The sequence below is a fragment of the Colletotrichum phormii genome, assembly GCF_030913505.1.
Source record: "Colletotrichum phormii strain CBS 102054 chromosome Unknown BDP81scaffold_11, whole genome shotgun sequence".
Taxonomy (NCBI): Eukaryota; Fungi; Ascomycota; class Sordariomycetes; order Glomerellales; family Glomerellaceae; genus Colletotrichum; species Colletotrichum phormii.
In genome coordinates, this window is record NW_026851453.1 from 750,897 (window position 1) to 769,946 (window position 19,050).

The 19,050-nt window shown below is 53.7% G+C and overlaps 6 protein-coding genes across 6 annotated transcripts; 2 read left to right on the plus strand and 4 right to left on the minus strand.

Annotated features, from left to right (window-relative positions):
• Positions 1-305: 305 nt before the first annotated feature.
• Positions 306-3,539, minus strand: BDP81DRAFT_450083 (uncharacterized protein; the record flags this gene model as incomplete). The annotated part of the gene is made up of 1 exon (XM_060592480.1): positions 306-3,539. The coding sequence occupies one exon, from the start codon at positions 3,537-3,539 to the stop codon at positions 306-308; it is 3,234 nt and encodes a 1,077-aa protein (XP_060444754.1).
• A 771-nt stretch (positions 3,540-4,310) lies between these two features.
• On the plus strand, positions 4,311-5,854 carry BDP81DRAFT_320277 (autophagy protein Apg6; the record flags this gene model as incomplete). Its single annotated transcript, XM_060584511.1, has 2 exons — positions 4,311-4,395; positions 4,455-5,854. The coding sequence occupies 2 exons, from the start codon at positions 4,311-4,313 to the stop codon at positions 5,852-5,854; spliced, it is 1,485 nt and encodes a 494-aa protein (XP_060444755.1).
• An 872-nt stretch (positions 5,855-6,726) lies between these two features.
• Positions 6,727-9,307, plus strand: BDP81DRAFT_461489 (ATPase; the record flags this gene model as incomplete). Its single annotated transcript, XM_060593781.1, has 4 exons — positions 6,727-6,747; positions 6,811-6,979; positions 7,034-7,995; positions 8,051-9,307. The coding sequence occupies 4 exons, from the start codon at positions 6,727-6,729 to the stop codon at positions 9,305-9,307; spliced, it is 2,409 nt and encodes an 802-aa protein (XP_060444756.1).
• A 291-nt stretch (positions 9,308-9,598) lies between these two features.
• BDP81DRAFT_34133 (uncharacterized protein) lies at positions 9,599-11,655 on the minus strand. The gene is made up of 2 exons (XM_060586031.1): positions 10,787-11,655; positions 9,599-10,393 (listed from the first exon to the last, which is right to left on the minus strand). The coding sequence occupies exons 1-2, from the start codon at positions 11,438-11,440 to the stop codon at positions 9,890-9,892; spliced, it is 1,158 nt and encodes a 385-aa protein (XP_060444757.1). The 5' UTR covers positions 11,441-11,655; the 3' UTR covers positions 9,599-9,889.
• A 419-nt stretch (positions 11,656-12,074) lies between these two features.
• BDP81DRAFT_450087 (WD domain-containing protein) lies at positions 12,075-14,485 on the minus strand (the record flags this gene model as incomplete). Its single annotated transcript, XM_060592481.1, has 5 exons — positions 12,075-12,687; positions 12,741-13,827; positions 13,886-14,119; positions 14,182-14,284; positions 14,366-14,485. The coding sequence occupies 5 exons, from the start codon at positions 14,483-14,485 to the stop codon at positions 12,075-12,077; spliced, it is 2,157 nt and encodes a 718-aa protein (XP_060444758.1).
• Positions 14,486-17,349: 2,864 nt separating this feature from the next.
• Positions 17,350-18,421, minus strand: BDP81DRAFT_429121 (uncharacterized protein). The gene is made up of 2 exons (XM_060590488.1): positions 17,465-18,421; positions 17,350-17,370 (listed from the first exon to the last, which is right to left on the minus strand). The coding sequence occupies exon 1, from the start codon at positions 17,967-17,969 to the stop codon at positions 17,475-17,477; it is 495 nt and encodes a 164-aa protein (XP_060444759.1). The 5' UTR covers positions 17,970-18,421; the 3' UTR covers positions 17,350-17,370; positions 17,465-17,474.
• Positions 18,422-19,050: the final 629 nt, after the last annotated feature.

Here is a 19,050-nt window from a genome sequence, read left to right on the forward strand (position 1 = left end):
GCGTAAGGATCTGGGATTCACCACACCGGGGGATAAGGCGTTTGCGAGGTCCATGCCCCTTCCGTTCCAACTGCCCCTTAACATCCATGACTTTGCATAACGTGGTTTTCATGATTTTCTTTACAGAAGCTCTCTGGTATTCATCTGATGTAGCGACTAATGAGGAAGCTACTTCGCTTCCATGACCTCACCTCAAGGCCTCTGAAGTGCCCCCTATCTGAAGTTCCTATCTGCGCGTGTCAAGAGATTAACCCCGATGATCCCGCGGCAAGACCACTCTTGAAGTATGCTGTGATTCCTTGAGCTCACAGGCAAGTGAAGCAGAAATCTCTGTCGCACCGGAATCCATTCTCACCGCACCGCCTCATATTCCCGCCTGGCGTTCGCACGAGTGAGCCCGACGGACTGCCAAAGTGAACTCTAGTGGGCGTGGCAAACGCCCACGCCGCCTTGCGCTTCTTGCCCCTAGTAGTCTCTGTGCCTGTAGTCGCGCCTACGTTCCCGCTTCCGGGGACAAGCGGGCTTCTCTGCTTCATGGGCGTCGTAATCTTGGTGTGTGGCCCGGCGAGGAGGACTGGGGTGTAGGACGTTCGTCTGCGTTCGGCCGATGAGCCGCCGCCAAAGCCCGAAGCTGTCGTCCGGGTTTTGAAGAGGTCTAGGGTGAGTTCGTCTTCATCGTCGGAGAGGAGGGAAATGAAGAATTTCCTCGAGGTTGAGTCCTTTGTGGGTCGGGATTGGTGTCTCGATGAGGATGGTGTGCTAGGGACGGCCTTTTGGTCATGTGTATGGTGAGGCGAGGGACTGGAGGCGGGAGGAGGCGTGAGAGATTCTGACTTGTCGAGCGTTGAGGCCGCAGGCTTGCGGCTTCTCGGTTTCGTCTTGCGCTCTGAGGTGGCGGAAGAGCGGGACTTGGACGCTTTGCTAGTTTTGGCTGGTGATTTGGAGACCGAGTACTTTTTGAGAGGACTGCTGGATTGGAGATGCATGTGCTTGAAGGGTGACGTGGCCGTCTTGTCGATGACTTCTGAGGGTTTCGTCGGCGATGTTTGACGGGCTCTTCGGAGGGGCGGCCCGAGGAGGCTTGCTCCTAGTTGTGGTGGGAGGATGGGAAGCTCGATTTCCATGGCTTCGGATTCGGCTTCGGGCGCGCTTGTATCGTCGATCTCGTCGAGGCCGAGGGGGACCGTGAAGGGCTCGATTACTTCCTCCTCCTTTTCTTGCTGTGTTTCTTTCATTTGTTGGGGTTCCTCGGGCTCACTTTGAGGAGCTTCGTTAGTCTCCTCCTGTATGTCCTCCTGTGTTTCCTCCTGGATCCCCTCCTGGATCTCTTGAGCCTCCTCAAAGATCGCTTCTTCAACTACGTCTTGATTGACCTGTGTAAGCTGATTTTGCCCTGAGCTCGTGGGAGTCTGCGGCTCCTGCGCCACCGAGACCTCATTGTGCGAAGCAGCCTCCACGCCCACCATATTCGCTGTTTCTGTGGGGGAATGCCCCTCTGTTTGACTGATTTCAGGCAATCTTTCCGCTGACAAGGTCGTGAAGTTCGTATCGGTTCCAGTGGACCCTTCGCCAGCTTCTTCAACTTGAATAATGCCCTGTTCCTCACTCACTGCTGGGAGCCCCTCGACCTGCTGCTCAGAAATTTTGGCATTGATGCCACTAGGCTCTATCAAAGCCTCGCTGGCCGTGGAGGGTGCGTCATTGGACTCCATATGAGATGACCGGCAGTCCTCCGTTATGGAAATTATTTTCGAAGGCTCGGACGTGGCCTCTATTACAGTCGCCACCTCGACCGTGCCTGGAACAGTAATTGTCTTCCCCTTGGTGCGAAGCTTTCCAATGCGAGTCGTGGGAATGCCTTCATCGTCATCAGAGAAGTCGTACGAGGGGTCGATCTTATGCCTGACAAATGTTTCTTTTGGCGGTTCAGCGGCTTTCTGAGTTGGTGCTTCTACTGGCGCAGTCGTCTTGACCGTGGCGGCCTCAGGGCTATCCTCCATCATAAGACCTTTCGAAGTGTTCTCGGAGACAGTCAGGTTAGCAAGCTGAGGTGTCAGTGCCTCATGTTGGTGATCCGACTCAAATATGTCCATATCTTCGGGATCTTCGACTAATGTGATCTCCTCTGGAGAGGGGATTTTGGAAAATAGTTCGATAACGAATCGCTGCATTGGTCTGCCCCGCAACTCGTGTTCCGTCACAAAACTAGTGAGGCTCTGGTCAATTTCAGCTTCAACGTTAACTTTAGTCGGTAGGTTTGACGGTTGTTGTTGAGCTTGTTTCTCGGTTGATTGACTCGGGTTGGTAACTTCTGTCTCTTTGGGAGCTTCTGCTGGTTTGACGACTTTGGCCGGAACGAGTTGTTTCCTCGGCCTTGAGCCTTCTTTTACAGAAGTTTTATTCTGGTTGAGCCAGCCAATCTCTCTGGAGAGGGCATTTGATACGTTCAGTTTCGGATGTGATGGTTCCATTTCGGTAGATGGTTCAGCTTCATGTCGGTTCTCTTCGGCATTGGTGCTTGCTGCCTCTTCCAAGGTAGAATTCGTGTTGCCCGATGTTTTCTTCGCAGCTCTAGGTTCCTTATCTGCAACGGCAACCCCAAGATCATCGTCTTCATTATCGTCGTCTTGGTCGGTAAATGCCTGCAGTAGCTTTGTTGACATTGGTCTCGCCATCCTCGGGACTTCGTTTCTCGCGCGGATGAGCTGCTTCATGTCAATCTGAGCAGGTTCGGGCAATGCTTTCTCCTCTTCGGTATCGCGCCGCGAAGACCATAAAGACTTGAACCCGCGACTGGCGGGGAAGCGGTATCTGGCACCATAAAGTCTCGTCATCAAGTCGTCGCCAAGTTTGGGCTTGCTAATCTCGGGGACCCTCCACGTCGGGTCGACAGGTTCTGGTTCATGTCCCCAAACGTTTGATGAAGGACTCGAAGTGCCGAGTCCTGGCTGGCGTGGTTGAGCAAGGCTGGACAGCCGCTGGCCGGATCCTGGTATTGATTCACCTGGAGGGGCGATTGACCGATTTGGATGCCGCTGCAGTTCGCCCTTTTGCTTGATTATGAGAGCCCCTGAGTGAGATTCTTCATCCTTCTTGCCGTGTAAGATTCGTTCTTCGTCGTCTTCGTTGTCTGACGCATCTGTGGTCCCATCCTCGCCTGAGCCATCATCCTCCTCATCGTCGTCGGATGCGAATGCTTCCTCCAAGAGTACGCCCTCATCTTCGTCTTCTTCCTCATCATCCTCGAGGATTCCAGTGTCTCTCTCACTTCTCATGCCAGCCAAGTGGCCATTATTCGTAATGATCTTGCCGGTCCTGAGGTCGATCTCATCACCGATACCAGTGAAGTCCTTTTCGTACTTTTGAAAGATGTGTTCAAATGTTGATTTCAGCTTGAAGGCGGAAAAGGCACGGAACTGCTCGAAGCGAAAGCCGGGATCCCGCATCTGAGACACCTCCTCGGGCTCATAGTTGAGTTCATCATCTTCGTCTTCTTTCGACTGTTGACCGAGCCTTGGCCTCTTTGTGGGCGGTTCCATATTGCCGGGAAGAAGCCTTAGACCCCTGAGAACATGTCGGTTGGAGAAGGCGGTGGCTTAGACACCAATGAGAGTGGATAACGAAACGGCAATGATGAGGTCTGAATGAGCGTCGTCAAGGCATTTGATGAACTCGGCATGGAAAGACGCGCTTCGATGCGGTGCACGGACGCTTTGATTTCTCGCGTAAAGTGGAAAGCACGGGCCAAGTGGGGTACTGCCGTTGCCAGAGGCACCGACGACGCTGCACTGAGTGTACGACACCTGATCCGTAATATCACGAGGCGAGTTTCCCCAGCTATCTAGCTCTAGCAAGTTGTGGTAAACTTATAACTCGTTCTTTAGTATAGCTTCTGGAACATGATTCCAAGGATCAATACTATTTGGCTTCGCTGAATAATGACATTTGGGCGCTGACAATCAAAACCGGAGGGTGAGGTTCGCAGGTACCGAAGAGAACCGCCTAACCTGTACCACAGCCTCAGTTGTCCTTGGAATGTCCGGAGTGCCGTCGATTCATCACGATACTTGACCGAAACAATTAGAAACGTATCGGAGAGTCTAGATTGAATCAAAGTGAGCAGAAAGTGGAACATAACCAGAGTCTCATCAGGTTGTCAGCAAAGGTGGTGGTGACACCCTGGGGGTGAATCTAGCGTCTGCAGGACATCCGCAGGTACCTCCACAGCGGTTTAGGTGACATCACAAGACCTCCCTCTACAACCTTCAACCCTTCATTTCGCAGCTTGCAAGCATGCGCGACGCAGCAAAATGATTTGCCAAAAGTGTCGCACGCCGCTCAAACTGGACAGTTCCCTTGAGGAATTGAATCCTGCGGCATACGATCTTCTCGTCGGTCAGCATAAGCTTTCCCCCCATCCGAAACGGCGCGCGCAAGGTAGCTAACCGAACCAGCCTCTTCCTCACAACAGTCACCCAAGAAGACGCCTTCATCACGGCCATATCACCCGCAAGATGGCCAAAGAAAGGTGCTCTATGACAAGGTCTCGCAAAATGCAGCTTCTGCTACCTTCAAGCGTCATGGCAGCGGGCCATCGAATTCGGCGCAACGAGATTCGACCATGTCCTTCATCTACCTTACCGAATCACAAGTCGCCCAACCGGTGCTCTCCCGACCCGAACCACTGCCATCGAATACGAAAATAAACAGGGGGGGAAAAGGCGGACAGAAGATTCCTGATGACCAGCGTGGCGGTAGCAAGGCGCACGAGATAGAGCGGATCAACAAGCTGTTCGAGATCCTCTCCGCGCGATCCGATATCGATCATCCTATCTGCGTTGAGTGTACCGATATGCTCGTAGAAGGCCTTCAGAAAAAGCTAGAGGCCGCGGCGAGGGAGCGCGATGCCTACGTTGGCTTCTTGAAACAAGTGCAGAGCGACCAGCCGAACGAGGAGGATGTCAAAGCACAAGAGGAAGCTCTGAAGAAGGCAAAGCAGGCGGAAACAGACGCTATGGCTGAGTTGTTACGCTTGGAGGAGGAAAAGGCATCTGCGGACGCGGAAATCATCGCTTTGGAGGAGGAATCCCAGCAGCTTGACCACGAGGAAGAGCAGTTCTGGCGCGAACGTAACACATTTGCTACCAAGCTTGCCGACTTCCAAAACGAGCGCGACAGCACGAACTCCAGGTTCGACAACGATGCTCAGCTGTTGGAGAAGCTGCAACGATCAAACGTATACAACGACACGTTCTGCATCAGCCACGACGGCACGTTTGCTACTATCAACGGGCTACGTCTTGGCCGACTGTCGAACAAGCCGGTTGACTGGCCCGAGATCAATGCAGCATGGGGCCACGCCCTTCTTCTGCTAGTCACTGTTGCCGACAAGTTAGGCTACAAATTCGATGGGTTTGAGCCACAGCCCATGGGAAGCACTTCAAAGATCATTCGGTACGAGCTCCCGTCGCCAACAGCCAGTCGCTTAGGATCGCATCGAAACGCACCACCGCCAGCTCCGAAGAAGCACGTCCTGGAGCTTTTCTCTAATGGAGATCTGCCCCTGGGATTGACCTTTATGCACCGTAAATTCGATAATGCGATGGTTGCATTCCTTGAGCTCGTGCGGCAGCTTGGTGTTTTCGTGCATCGACAGACGGCAGCCGATGGCCATCCACTTAGCCTTCCCTATAAGATTGAGGGCGACAAGATCATGGATGTGAGCATCAAGCTCGGCATTGCTCAAGATGATGGGTGGACGAAGGCATGCAAGCTCACCCTTACGTGCTGCAAGTTCCTGCTTGCGCACGCTAGTAACGTGAACACGAGCGCGAGGGCTGCAAATAATCAATAATTACTGCACAAATTCGACGCATTTAAGGCAGAACTCGGATCATGAAGTTAAGGGGCTTTCTTGGCAGGTATAGATCAAGCGTATCATTTGGAGTTCACGGTGTATTACTATGATCCATAAGTCGCAAGAAGCAGTGCATTCTCTGTTTACTGCTCGATATTGGGGCATTGCTTTCAGATGCTCGGAGACGATCGCGTCAGTGGTGCAAGGAGACCCGTTCACCGCCGCCGACATCTCAAAAGTGTAGGCTCGAGTTTGACCTACCTAGCATGTGGCACCGACATTTCATAACTACCTGGCATTGGTTTCGTGATGAGACTTGAGGTGCACTTTTTCGGAAGACGAGTTGAACTAAGTGACGAGATGGCCAATGTCCCCACGTCGCAACCTGACTGCATGCAGCTGGCCAAGTCAGCCTTGATTCAAGGTTGACGCTTGTTGGCGGCAGTCCGCGGCCAACCAGGCAGCAAGGCATCCTCACGAAACATAAGCTGCTCGGCTGCCTCAATTGTCTTACACCACGCAACGCACCCATGCAAGCCTAATGCACTGGTCTTTTCAAGCTACCAATCAATCATTTCGCGACCATGTTACTTGCCTAGATGCGGGGTGAATTCTCGCCTTATCTGCTGCTGCACCATGACCTGGCAGGGAAGCCCGGGTTCTACCTTATTGGCTGCTCAGCCTGCCTGCTGCCGCCCGCCGATGATTCCGAGAGCCGCAAAGAGTCGCGGGGGTTAAAAGGATCGTTTCACCCACATGGATTTGACTTCCGTTGTGTCTGGCGTCATCTGTTAGCTTATCTCTCTTTGAATTCATCATACTACTTGCCGTATAACCTCAAGACTCTCGTCTGACGTACATTTTCTATCATGGGTGGCCAGGCAGACAATGTAAGATTGCTGAAAGAATTTCCCCTTCTGAGTTCTTTGCGCAAACGAGCTAACAAGCTCTAGACCATTGACGATGAAACCGGATCTACCGTCAGTTTCGAGGAAGTTGACTACAGGCGCACCACCAAGAAAAGCCAGGCTCTGGTAGCCAGGGGAAGCCTGGAAGAGGAGACACCATCGGACATCCTATACGTTCTGCAATACTTGGGCATCGGTGGCAAAGTCATCGACAGTAAGTCAACGACAATAATCCCCCTTTCCCGCTGCGCTCTGTTAACATCACCAGGCCGGGAGAGCAGCAATCCATTCAAGGAGATCCCCGACTACGGGAAGAAGGACGGCGAGACCACTCAGCGGACTGTCAATTCCGTGCTCGAGATCGTGACAAAGGTCAACACTAATGCCAAGATCAGACGTGTGCGTCGTCGTAGCTCTCCGCACATTACCTATCCCGACGATGATTACACGTCGGCATCTTCAGACAGCGAGGATGATGAGCGCGCGAAGGCCGGGAAGATCGAGCGCACGCAGATGATCATCCACTCGCCGCACCTCATTAACGCATTGAGGGCGGTTGTAGCATATTATCCACACGTCAATCTTCTAGGAGACACGGTGACCATTGATGCTCCCTACCGCGTCATCGTACACCACATCAACGCCCTCAGGCAGTACAGATTCCACCAGCCTGCTGGCCACTCCACGGAGTACGCTCGTCTGACGGCGAACCACATTGATGTTCTTCTGAATTTCATCGACCAGGCTGTCGGGGAGTCTATCCGCGCTGAAGAGGAACGTCACCGTCGCAATGTCCCAGTTGCGACCTTCCAGAACTATTGGATGGCCCTCAAGCCAGGCGAGGTCATCTACGTTAACCATGATGATCTCTGGGAGCCCCACGTCATTAGTAGCACTTATCAGGACGTCTCTCCGACCGGACGCAACAATCGCCACTTGCAGGTTGTTGCCTGGGTTCTCGAGATGGGCCACAACCGGATGAATCGAAAGATGTCCCAGTTCACCATCCCTTCGTGGACCGGCGAGCAGATCATCCCTTCGCTGAAGATTATTCCGGCTTTCTTCTTCCAGAATGACCCGCAAGCAATGCTCCAGAAGCAGTTGAGGCTTGGCAAGCTATACTGGGAGCTTCTCCAACGCCCAACCTATATGGAGTATGACGGAATGCTTGTGCAGGCTCAACCTGGGTCTCACTCGGGCCCAATCTTCAGCCGTGGTCCATCGGGTTATGTGAGTCTTCTTACCTGATCCTTTTTACCCGTTACAGCAACTAAACCTCCAACAGATGACGGGCCGAGTGATTTGCGACGCCGAGGGCTTTGGTCGTTTCAACTTCCGCGCACCAGAGAACCGGAACGGCCCCCCAGGTCCGCCACGTCAAGTGGTACCTCCAGGCATGATGCCTGGCCAACACCATGGACCACCGCCTGCCCAAGACCATCTCCCACACTTTCTTCCTCGTTGCGGCTGCCAGGAATGCGCCAAGGAAACCGATCGCACCGACTTGTCACCCTTCGCAGGCTTCGACGACATCAACCCTCTGACGTCGCCGGCCCCTACCTCTGACATCTTCTACATTGCCTGCACCAACATCATCCCAGCCTTCCTTCTCGGCGACCGCCGTTGGGGCCACTTGAACCTCGACCACGTGAAGCCCGTCATCACGGACCGTGAAGCCTTCAAGTACCTCGTCCTAGACGACGAGATCAAGATGACAGTCAAAGCTCTCATCGGCAAGTTCGCGGCAGCCGAATCCGGCAAAGTCTCACCCTGGGCCAACGACTTCATCAAGAACAAGGGCGAAGGCCGCATCTTCCTCCTCCACGGCGCCCCGGGTGTCGGCAAGACCTGCACCGCCGAGTGCGTCGCAGAGCTGACCAACCGGCCCCTCATCTCCCTCACCTCGGGCGACCTCAGCGTCAACTCGCACAGCGTGGAACACAACCTCTCCTACTTCCTCGAGCTGGGACAGCGCTTCGGCGCCCTCGTCCTCCTCGACGAGGCGGATGTCTACCTCGAGCGCCGCCGCGCAAAGGACATTGCCCGCAACGGTCTCGTCTCCGTATTCCTCCGCGCGCTCGAGTACTATCGCGGCGTGCTCTTCTTGACCACCAACCGCGTCCAGGCGTTCGACGCGGCCTTTACCTCCCGCATCCACGTGGCGCTGCACTACAAGAATCTGACGGACGTTGACCGCGAGCGCATCTGGGCCAACAACTTTGAGCGCCTTGACAGGGACTCGCATGGTCGCGTGCGGGTTGCGGTCGCTACGCGTGAGTACGCCTACGATTCGCGCGACGTGCGCGCTCTGCGGTGGAACGGGCGTGAGATCCGCAATGCTCTTCAGACGGCGCTGGCGCTCGCCGAGAGCGATGCTGCGGAGGAAGGTACCGAACGATTCACTGTTACGGATAAGCACCTGCGGGCTGTGGTCAAGATGAGCCGCGGCTTCAGGGACTACCTTCGTAGTGGGAGTGTCTATGACGGAGAGAGCGAGATCTGCGAGAGCGAGGGAGAAGAGGGGGATATCTACTCTGACTGAGCTTCCGTTTGAGAGCCTCTTGATGGGAATGGATCATTGAGCAGCTATTTCTTACTAGTGTCGGGTGGACTTTTGCCTCGCGGATTGATTCTTCACGAAGTTTATGACAAGATTGGAACGAACGTTGTATGTCAGAATTAGAGCAATTTGACGAGTCCGAGAGTACCGAGAAACTGAAAAAAGACCTACATGACTAAATAACTCTTAGCTTTGCTTCCTATTCTCCATGTGATATCATAATGTTTACACTAAAATGGTTTCCCGTTGTGAAGTTCCAGCAAAGTCCGTCTGAAACCTCAACCCCTATGCCGGGATTCTTTACCATAACTCCTATCAGCTCGCCTCATGCCCACCACTTCGGGCCCTGAGCTACGTGAATGCAAGTCAAGCTACATATTAGGGACCTATAGCCAGGTGTCATTTCGTGTGAGAAGTCTTGGGGTTTGGGCGAGTAGCCCGGTGCCGTCCCATTAAGAATTCCTCTCGCCCCCTCCTCACTTCCCTTCCAAGTCCACACCCGCCAGAGCCAATCTTGATTCCCGAGTCTCAAGCCGTGGACTACCTTGAATAGACTCACACATCTCAGTTCAAAACAGGCCTCCAACCCGTCCTCCCCACAAACCCCTCAACACACCCGTCCCTCAAAACCTCAGCCCCCTTCCGACCCGTCACAATACTCCTCTCAACGTCAGGACCCCGAACGTAGAACGGAAACCTCAGCCTCCCGCTCTCATCAACCTCACCACCGTCGCCGCCACCGCGATCCTCGTTCCCTTTACCACCACCACCGCCACCATCTTTCAAAACCCAGATCCTCTTCCCCCCAACACTCCTCCTCTCAAACCCACACGCCTCCCGATCAAGCGAAAGGTACCACCGCCGCTGATACACGCTCCCGACACTATTCTCCGCGCCCCGATACGCATTCGTCCTCCTCACAAACTCGTCCTCCACCTCCCGAATCTCCTTCTCCATAGCTGACAACTTCTTTTCATCTCCCTCACCACCACCGCCATCACCACGATCAAGCGGATCTGGAACAACATCTCCATCCCCCACATCACCAGACTCCCCATCAGAGCTAGTCTCAACAACCTCCTTCTTCTTCGCCTGCTTCCCACCACCCCGCCTCCTCTTCCTCACAGGCCTCCCAAGCGCCCTCGCGCTCTTCCGCCTCCCCTCCGCGTCCTCCCCCTTGGTAAGCCTCAGATTCAACACATACCTCTCAGGAAGCCGACTCCCATGTAACCTAACCCGAATCTTCCTCTCCCCAAACGCCCTCGCCAACTTTTCCTGCTCCGTCACGCCTCCCTCCCCATCCATTGCACCCCCCTCATCCCCATCATCATCATCATCACCTCCATCCCCCCCCGAATCAGGATCAACCACCGGCCCATCCCCCCTCCTCCACCCCCTCCCCAAAACCTCAAACCACCCACAATCCCAAACAACCAAACTCCCCGTCCCCCCACTCCCCACCTCAACAACATGATTCCAAAGACAATGCACCCTCGTCTCCGTCGCATTTCGATTCAACCTCGTAGAGTTCGCGTCACCGGGTAACCCGTACATCACCGCCCAACTCACACTACTCGTCTCATTCACCTGCAATCGTAAATCATAATGCACCCCCGCGATCGGGTGGTCGTGCTGGTGCACCACGAAGTGCGCGCCCTGCTTCGACCCGGCGTGCGAGAGGAAGAGATCCCGCAAAGAAGCGCCACCGACGCTGCCGTCGACGCTGATGTCTGGTCCTGCGCAGAGGTGTGGTGTGTGAGAGGGGTAGGGGTGGAGGGTATGCTGCGCCAGGTGGGTGAAGAAGTGCGTTGTAGGGTCAGGTTGCGTCATGGCACCGGATTCCAATGCCGCTGAGAGATTGATCGCCTCGGTATTTGGCTCAGCTTCAGGCTCAGGTTCGTGTGGTGGTGAAGTTATTATCGTCACAACAGGGTCTCGATTCTGCCCTTCATCGGCTGCACAATTTCGCAACTCAAACTCCTCCTCCTTCTCCCCCTCTCCCTCTCCGCCATCATCGGTCTTGGACCCTGGCACATTAAGTCTCCATTCCAAGTTACTTTTCTTGATAAAAGGATTCTCAATGAACCCCACACTCGGCGGTCGTTTCGACGCCATGGTCTGTCTACCGGGTTTGATTGAAGGCGATGAGATGGGACATTCAGTAGGCGGGGCAACTCAACACCGCCCAAAAGAATGAATTGTAATCTTTCCAAAATGAATAAACGGGTACCCAAAAGACTATCAAGACATTTCCGTAATGTTGACAGAAAGTTGCCAACTTCCAAAGGCTTGTAACATGGCTAATATGGTGCCTTCGAAAGTGACAATTCCCACCAAAAGTTGGCATGTCGTTGCACGGACCCCACTTGATTACGTAAGCACCCGGCATGTCATGATCTTCCCCGGGCCGGCCTCAATTCTACTAAGGTACCGCCATCATCCAAATAATCACAAAACTTGCCAGACAGAAACCATGTGAATGGGGCACCTCATTCAAATGACTATAGAGATATCGCTACATAGCCCTTGTTATACCCTTATAACGCCATGCCATGCAAGCAAAATTCGTTCGCGAGTGCAACCTTCGCGCGAGTTTCCGTTACCTCTGGTCCGACCTTTCAAGGCTTCCACCGCCCATCAGAGCTCGCACTATTTGCTTCATTTCCATGTGTTCCAACTAAGCAACGCTTTTACCCATGTTTCATTGTACAAGACAAGATTCGAACACTCATACAGTAGCTGGTACCCTCTACGGCTTCTGCTCCACCAGGGTAGGCGCGATTCGTCTCTTCTTGGGCTCGCTGCCCTCTTCCTTCTCTCCCTCACTTGCTTCACGTTTGGTTCCGCTTGCTGCTGGACCAGCAGTCGATGCAGCTGGAGTCGGGTTCGTGGTAGCATTGGTCCTCGGCGTCTCTGGCGGCGTGGTGATGGGGACGCCAGTGACCTTCGTGGAATTGGCAACAGCTATACCGGGCACGCTGCCCACAATCAACGAGGGGTTCGTCACCACATTCGATGACTGAGTCGCCACAGAGGAGGTAGAGTTTGATCGAGCGGGCGACTGAGGCCGCTGGCTGACGAATCCAGCAGGTGGCGGCGACGGGGCGGTAAAAGAGCTCGCCGAGTTTCGGTGATGGTGACCCGAGCCATTTGGAAATGGTGATGGAGGGGCAAATGCTGAGCTGGGAGCAGGGACCGGAGTGGTTTGATTCGACGTACTCCCTCCTGTGCTTCCAGCAGTCGGGTTCTTGGCAGTGGGCAGATCCCCTTGGTAGATCTGGCCAAGCTCGCCGGGCGAGAAAGACAAGGTAGAACAGAACCCATCGGATGATGAAACCAAAAGAGTGAGACCATCGCTTGACCTTTACACATAGTTAGCTTCGTCTCAACTCAAGCTGCAGCACATATTACTCACCAAGCCAGGTCAGTGAAAGTCGCGCAATGAAGATTGCTGACTATGCAGATAGGTGTCTGCTGCTGAGAATCGTAAAGAAGAACGGCGTCTTGAGTCGCGACAGCGTAGATCATTCTGTAAGGCAGGGCAAAGGCTGCCTTGGGGCCAGGGGTAGAGGCGCTAGAGTCGGTCTTGTTGGGTGTAGAACTGGACTCGGGGACTGAGGTTGGCGGCGGGGGCGGGTCCATGACCGAACTAGATGTCACCGGCTTCGAGACTGGTTCAGGCAGTGCAGGAATGGGGTCTTCAGAGGATGATGTATCGATGGTGATGTGCTTGGTCACAGGAGGCGATGTCCGTAACGAGTAAAATATTGGCGAGCACTTTACCACAACAGAAGGCTTCTTGTGACCAGGCAAGTGCGCAATCGGCGCCTTGTTGATGCCGCCTCTCGTGTAAATGTAGACGGTGTTGGTGACCTCAAATGTGGGCTTCGCATTTCCTTCTGAACTGTGTTGAGTTTGATATTGGCCAGCTGGAGTAAGTAGAAGACTGCCATCTGGGGTGAAAGTCAAGCGTCGGAAGAAGGATGAGAGAGTCTCATTGGCGTAGAGCGTCGAGTTCTTCATGCCAAGGCCGCCAGAGGGGTGAGGCTTTGGCGATGGCTCCATGGACATGACAGCTGGCAGCGGCATTGATGGAGCCGGAGACGGGGATCGTCTAGATGAGAACGACGACCTCCTGCTGTGGCTAATCACACTGGGAGGATTCATCGGCAATGCAATTGAGGTGGGAGTTCCGGGGGCGGAGGGAACCGGGGATCCTATGGCCTGTTCAACAGTAAGGTGGGTCCTCATGCCGAAGTCAGGAGGTGCAGGGCTGCTGGAGGATATGCGGCGTGGCGGCAAGTCACTCTTGTTATGGCTTGCGATCTTGGAGGGCTTGTCGTCGTGGTTGCCGCTCAGTGTGTGCTGGCCATCCTTATTCTTCAACGTATAGATATGGACGGATCGGTCGGAGGATTGGGTTGCAATGTACTCGTTCAAAGGATCCCACGCAACACCTTGGACGTAATGACTATGCTCGGCAATCTGGCGCACAAGAGTACCTGTCTTTGTTAGATACGAGTGTAGAATACGCCATCACTAGCGAGAGAGAAAACATACCAGAGCTGGCATTGTAGATTCGAGCAATGTTGTCCATGCTCCCAATGATGAAATAGGAGCTATCAGGAGACCAGGCAAGGTCATAAATCTCGGATCCGCTAGATCGACACATATGCTTGGTTCTCCAGGTCTCCTTATCCTCCAGGCCCTCGTTGCCAAAGGCAGGACCGCTGTGTTCGGACATGACCCATATGATGACATTGCCGTCGTCGCCGGCGGAAGCGAGGATTTCGCCTGCATGAGAAAAAAGTCAGCGAATGCAGGATGGGGCGTCTGTCTGAAAATTGGATTCTTACCTTTGGGGGCCCATCGAACGACATTAACTGCCTGTGTATGCTTGCTCAAGGTTGACAAATAGTCGACCTTCCGATCTTCTCCATCGCTGTCTACCTTCCAAAGCTGGAGTTCTTGTCAGCATCGCAGCGCAGGGTCACGCGTGGGACCAGGTGGCATGCTCGCCAGTTCAGGTGTCTGACGTACTCTCACGTTATTGTCTCCTCCAGCCGTAGCTAGTCGGCCCTTGCCGTTGGGCTCGAAATGGGCCGAGTAGACGGGGGCATTCTGGTCGTGCCAATTGATGATAAGCGGCGTGCTCTTCATCGTGACTGGTTGTGTATACGGCCGTCTCGAGACATGTGCGGGATCGTGGGTGGACGTGGGTGGTCGTGGGGCGGGTTGGTGATGATGGCCGCTCGTACGATGGGTAGTTTGTAGAATGGAATACGGGCCGTGCTGGACGTTTCCGAGGAGCTTGTCGGGGGGTAAAATGCGATCGTCGATTCGAGTCGGGAAGCTTCGTGCGGCGCTCGCGGTGGGATGAGGTTGGATGAGGGGTGGGCAGGCTGAGGAGGTCGAGCTTCTCCTTAGCTCGGCAACAGCAGCTCGGGAGATTGGTCGACGGGCAACAGCTCTTGCAGCAGCGTCGATTTCGCAGCTGCTAAGCGGGAAACCTCAATTGGCGGATCGGGAGGGTTGGATTGACAGGAGGTTTAGTACCGCGTGGAACGACACACGAGGACTTGTATTTTTTGGAATTGTACGGATAGAGAGGGAGGATAAAGAAGGAAAAAGCGAAAATGGGAAATCAATTAAACTTGGCAGGGAATTGTCACGAGGGCGCAAGAATGGATGAAAGGTCGTTCCCGAGCAGGGCAGGGTGGAGTTTGGTGTGGTTTGGTTCGGCTTACAGGAGCTCAGACGGCTCCTACGCACGCGCTGTTGCAAGGACAGGAAGGAACTGGAGTTCCCAGGGCACCCATTGTTGTTGCAACTGCGGCTTGTCCGCCTGTACGGATACCGGGCTGGTGTGTCCCACCACCAATTGTACCTTGGGTGGTGTGGTAGGCTGCTCCAGCCGCTACAGCAACCAGACCTGCAGAGCCTGTCGCAGCTGCAGCGCCCAGCATCAGCATCATTTTAGCTTACTTAGCACCCCGGCGGAACATTGGAGGCAGGGCCCTGCATCTCGAGAAAATCGAAAATCGGGGAGAGCAGCCGTGAGCAGGGAAACGGCAGGGAAAATGCTCGCCGTAAGGCGCCCGGGACGTTGCTGTGGCCAATCAGACAGCTCCGCCAGAGAAAGTCTTTGGAGGAGCAACCCACTGTTTGGTGTATGTAGCCGCGTATGATTGGCTACAGCCGTTTCCCAAGATGCCTTCGACTGGGTCTTTGGGGTTTGAACAGAGCGTGAATCTTTTCTGCTTTTTTTTTTTTTTCTTTTCTGCTTTTGGTCATCCGTATACTATTATCAGAGCAAATGATGCGTTTGAAGCAAACATCGTTCCCAAATTGAGCAGAGTCAAATCAGGCTGCCAATCTTTCAGTCTCGTTACCGGAGAATAGCCGTCTTTCATCAGCAGACCTGGACTCATCACCCAGGGCGCAAAGCTTATCGCTTGCGTTTCCACCACTTTTGATTGGCCGGAGCCTCATGCGCTGCAAGGTGTTGGGAGGATCGACGCACTCGTAGGCGGGTTTGAAGCAATCGGCGCAACACCTCGAAACGAAGGGACTTTTCGCCCAGATTCCAAAGAGAGAGTTCTCTGATTCAAGCTTACGGGGACTTCGTTGGCACTCTCTCCCCTGTTAATTGCGCCAGTTCCCTCTGGTTTCAACTCTGCTGCTGCCACCACTTGCACACTTCCAACTTCCTAATAGGTATCGGCAGCACTGTCCAGCTTCTCGTGAACAAATCAGTCTTGGCTTGAGAAACTCGACATACCTTACTCGTAACTTGTCATTGTACAGCCAAGAAACTGATAATTATCCAACCCCAGAAGACAATTACAATTGCAATTCTCCCCTTGAGCCTCATGCCGGCCGACACTCGTGCCCTAGACGTCTGGTGAGTTCCAGTTTCTACCGCACCAGTGCACACAGGGCTGAGGCCCCCCGCCAATGAATGCACGTCTAAAGCAAATTGGTTTATTGGGAATTTCCACTTTGTCTCCGTCTTTGAGCCCCATGGAAACTCTCGAGCGCATCGCTTAGCTTTTCCGCGTTCCCGCTTTAGCGTAACGAAAGGGCCTCACTTCTAGAAACATGCGTTTTATCAATTTTTTTTTTACTTACCGCTATTGGTTACGCTGAAGAGCTTCAACCTGGCATCTTTTACTTCATGGATGCTTTTGACAATCCCCCAGGGCCCCCCAACTCATCGTGAATCACTCGTTCTTTCGAAACCCGATTCAAGGAAGAACACTTGCGAAGTATTACTACTAGTTTGCAGCCCAGACGGCCCGATCCACCACACCGGCTATCATACCCGAAGTTCAGCCCTGTTTCATTAAGGTAAGGTAGTTTCGGTTGCAACAGTGAGGAAACCATCACAGCGCCCGTACCTAGCACGAATGAATGGAAGTTGGTAGAGTATTAGCAATGGCTTGCAAATCTCGGTCGGTTTCAACCGTCAGGCTAGGCGTGAGGGACATTGAGTTGTCATTCATCTCAGCAAATGCCAGTACCAGTCATACCGTCGGGAGAGCGTTCGTCCGTTTGAGTCAAACCATGACAGGCAACTTTCCCCCTCTGCTTCACCTTTCGTAACCACTTTCGTGACACTACACCACCAAAAAAACCCAGTTTCCATTAACCAACAGAAAACAACACCCCCAAATGAGCTGCATCAACAACCGCCGCCGACATCGCCAAGAAACCTGCACCGCGTCGGCGGTGAAGGAAAAAAGGTAGGTAACGCAGCACCGCAGGCTTCAAAGTTCGCCGGCTCATCCAATCGCAGTATTAAGAACATGAACAGAAGCCTCAAACCGAATCGCAGCTGTTACACCGCGCCGGCATTTCGCGCGCATTGCATACCGCAAGGTGAGATGTGGGCATTTTTCTTTGGGATAAGCCGCCCGCCCCCTCGGTCAGTTTCGTCTACAGGGGAGAAAAGAGGCTGCATGTCGCCTTATTTCTTTCCTTCTTCGCCGACAAGACTCACTCGCCCGAACGATGTGTGAGTTGTGACACACAACACCAAAAAAGTTGGCCCCCCCCCGTCTTATGTCACCAAACATTTGCGTTTCGAAACGTTCAAATCGCCCGCGTGTTTGATGTGCAGCATCTTACCTACCTAAGGTCCAGTCTCTCACAGCCACGGCCCGCTTCCAGCCCACATGCCGAACGGTCGCAGGTGCATCATCATGAGTCGGGTCGGAAAACACCTCAAGTTCATGTCTGACTGAGAGAGAAGATGAAACGAAAAGAAAGAATGGCAATGACGACGGCGAGTTAGATCCAAGAGCGGCCGATTTGTCGTCGGCTGCCAGATCCAACCCATGCAAAAGCCCCGGTGCGGGGAGGGGGGAGGATGGCAGCCTTGGCAAGGCAGCAAAGTCCCCGAGTAGCCGCGTCTTCTTCCAACGACACTCCATCCCGTCAACCTTGGATGAAGGGAAGGCGAGCAAGAAACGCCAGAAGTCCTAGGATCAGCATGTTGGGAAGGTCTGCTTCTCCTGCTGATAAAGAGCTCACGGGATCGAAAGACGAGAGATTGGGCTGGGGGTCGTATTCTGCGGCACAGTACTTTGTTTCTCATCTCTTTCCGCATCCTTTTGATGCAGTCAGCACCTTGCAATGTCATATGGAAAGCTCGCCGGCCAAAGTAAGGACAAGGAAGAAATGTGATAAGAATGCGTGTCGATAGCAGGGCGGGCAGTATGGGAAACCGAGCGGGGGTAAGCGAGATGGTGTGTCAGCGGCTGCCTGGACTTTGGGACCCTCTTTTGACTCTTGAGGAAGTTGAGGCAGGTTCGAGGGTTAGGTGAGTAAAGTACGTTCATCGACGATTCGACAGAGGAAGAAAGAACGAAACCCACGAACAGGAAACCCATACTTTCCGATCATGCGTCATTGTTCCTGCCTTCCTGCCCCTATAGGCTACAGACAGATACCTTCCGACATGTAGCTACATGGACACGCGGAAAGAACTACCTACAGCAGCCAGATAGCCACTCATCAACCCGACATGGACCTTCCTGCACGCAACAGGACCAGACCAATCTCCCAAGACTCTGAAGTGACGACGAATCTCTAAACGTCGAGTTGCAAGTTGCAAAAAAAAAAAAAAAAAAAAAAAAAAAAAAAAAAAAAAAAAAAAAAAAAACCCGCTAGTGGGACGACGGGTCACGGAAGGAGAAGCAGAGAGCAAGAGCAGTCAGCATTTAGCGGACGGCAGGAGAGCGGGAAGCGGGAAAAACGGTTCCCATCACACGACTCGAGGGCAACTGGCAAACCTTTTGGGCCCGGGCCCGGGCTGGCACGGCTGGCTGGCGGGGGACCCACAACCCATGATCTGCTAGTCTGACCGCCCTTCCCAAAAATCCCCCCCAGTTCAACCTCCGCCATGATCCATCATCCAAGGACCATGAACGATATGCTGCGGCGCAGTCCCGCCCATGCAAATTAGAGCCTCCCACCACCTGGCATCGCGCGCCCCTCTCCAAACTCTCCTTCCTAATCCAGCACTATGACTGGACTTTGTGAGTCTTTTTGAGATTACGGATACCAAGTCTCGGATTCAGCTTTGACGAGAGGAACCGGCTGGTCGGCAGGCAAGGGACAGGCGGGGGGTTGCATGCTTCTTTGATTCGAGATCATGACGGATGACGCATCAGACAAGTCTGGCCTCGATCCGACCGGCTGGAATAGGGCACAATCACCAC

Excerpts from the sequence above, each read along its gene's own strand:
- BDP81DRAFT_34133 (XM_060586031.1), bottom strand. The coding sequence starts at position 11,440 with ATGGCGTCGAAACGACCGCCGAGTGTGGGGTTCATTGAGAATCCTTTT. Across the intron at positions 10,394-10,786 it reads TTTGGAATCATGTTGTTGAG|ACTAGCTCTGATGGGGAGTC; the intron begins GTGGGGAGTGGG and ends GAGGTTGTTGAG.
- BDP81DRAFT_429121 (XM_060590488.1), bottom strand. The coding sequence starts at position 17,969 with ATGACATTGCAAGGTGCTGACTGCATCAAAAGGATGCGGAAAGAGATG.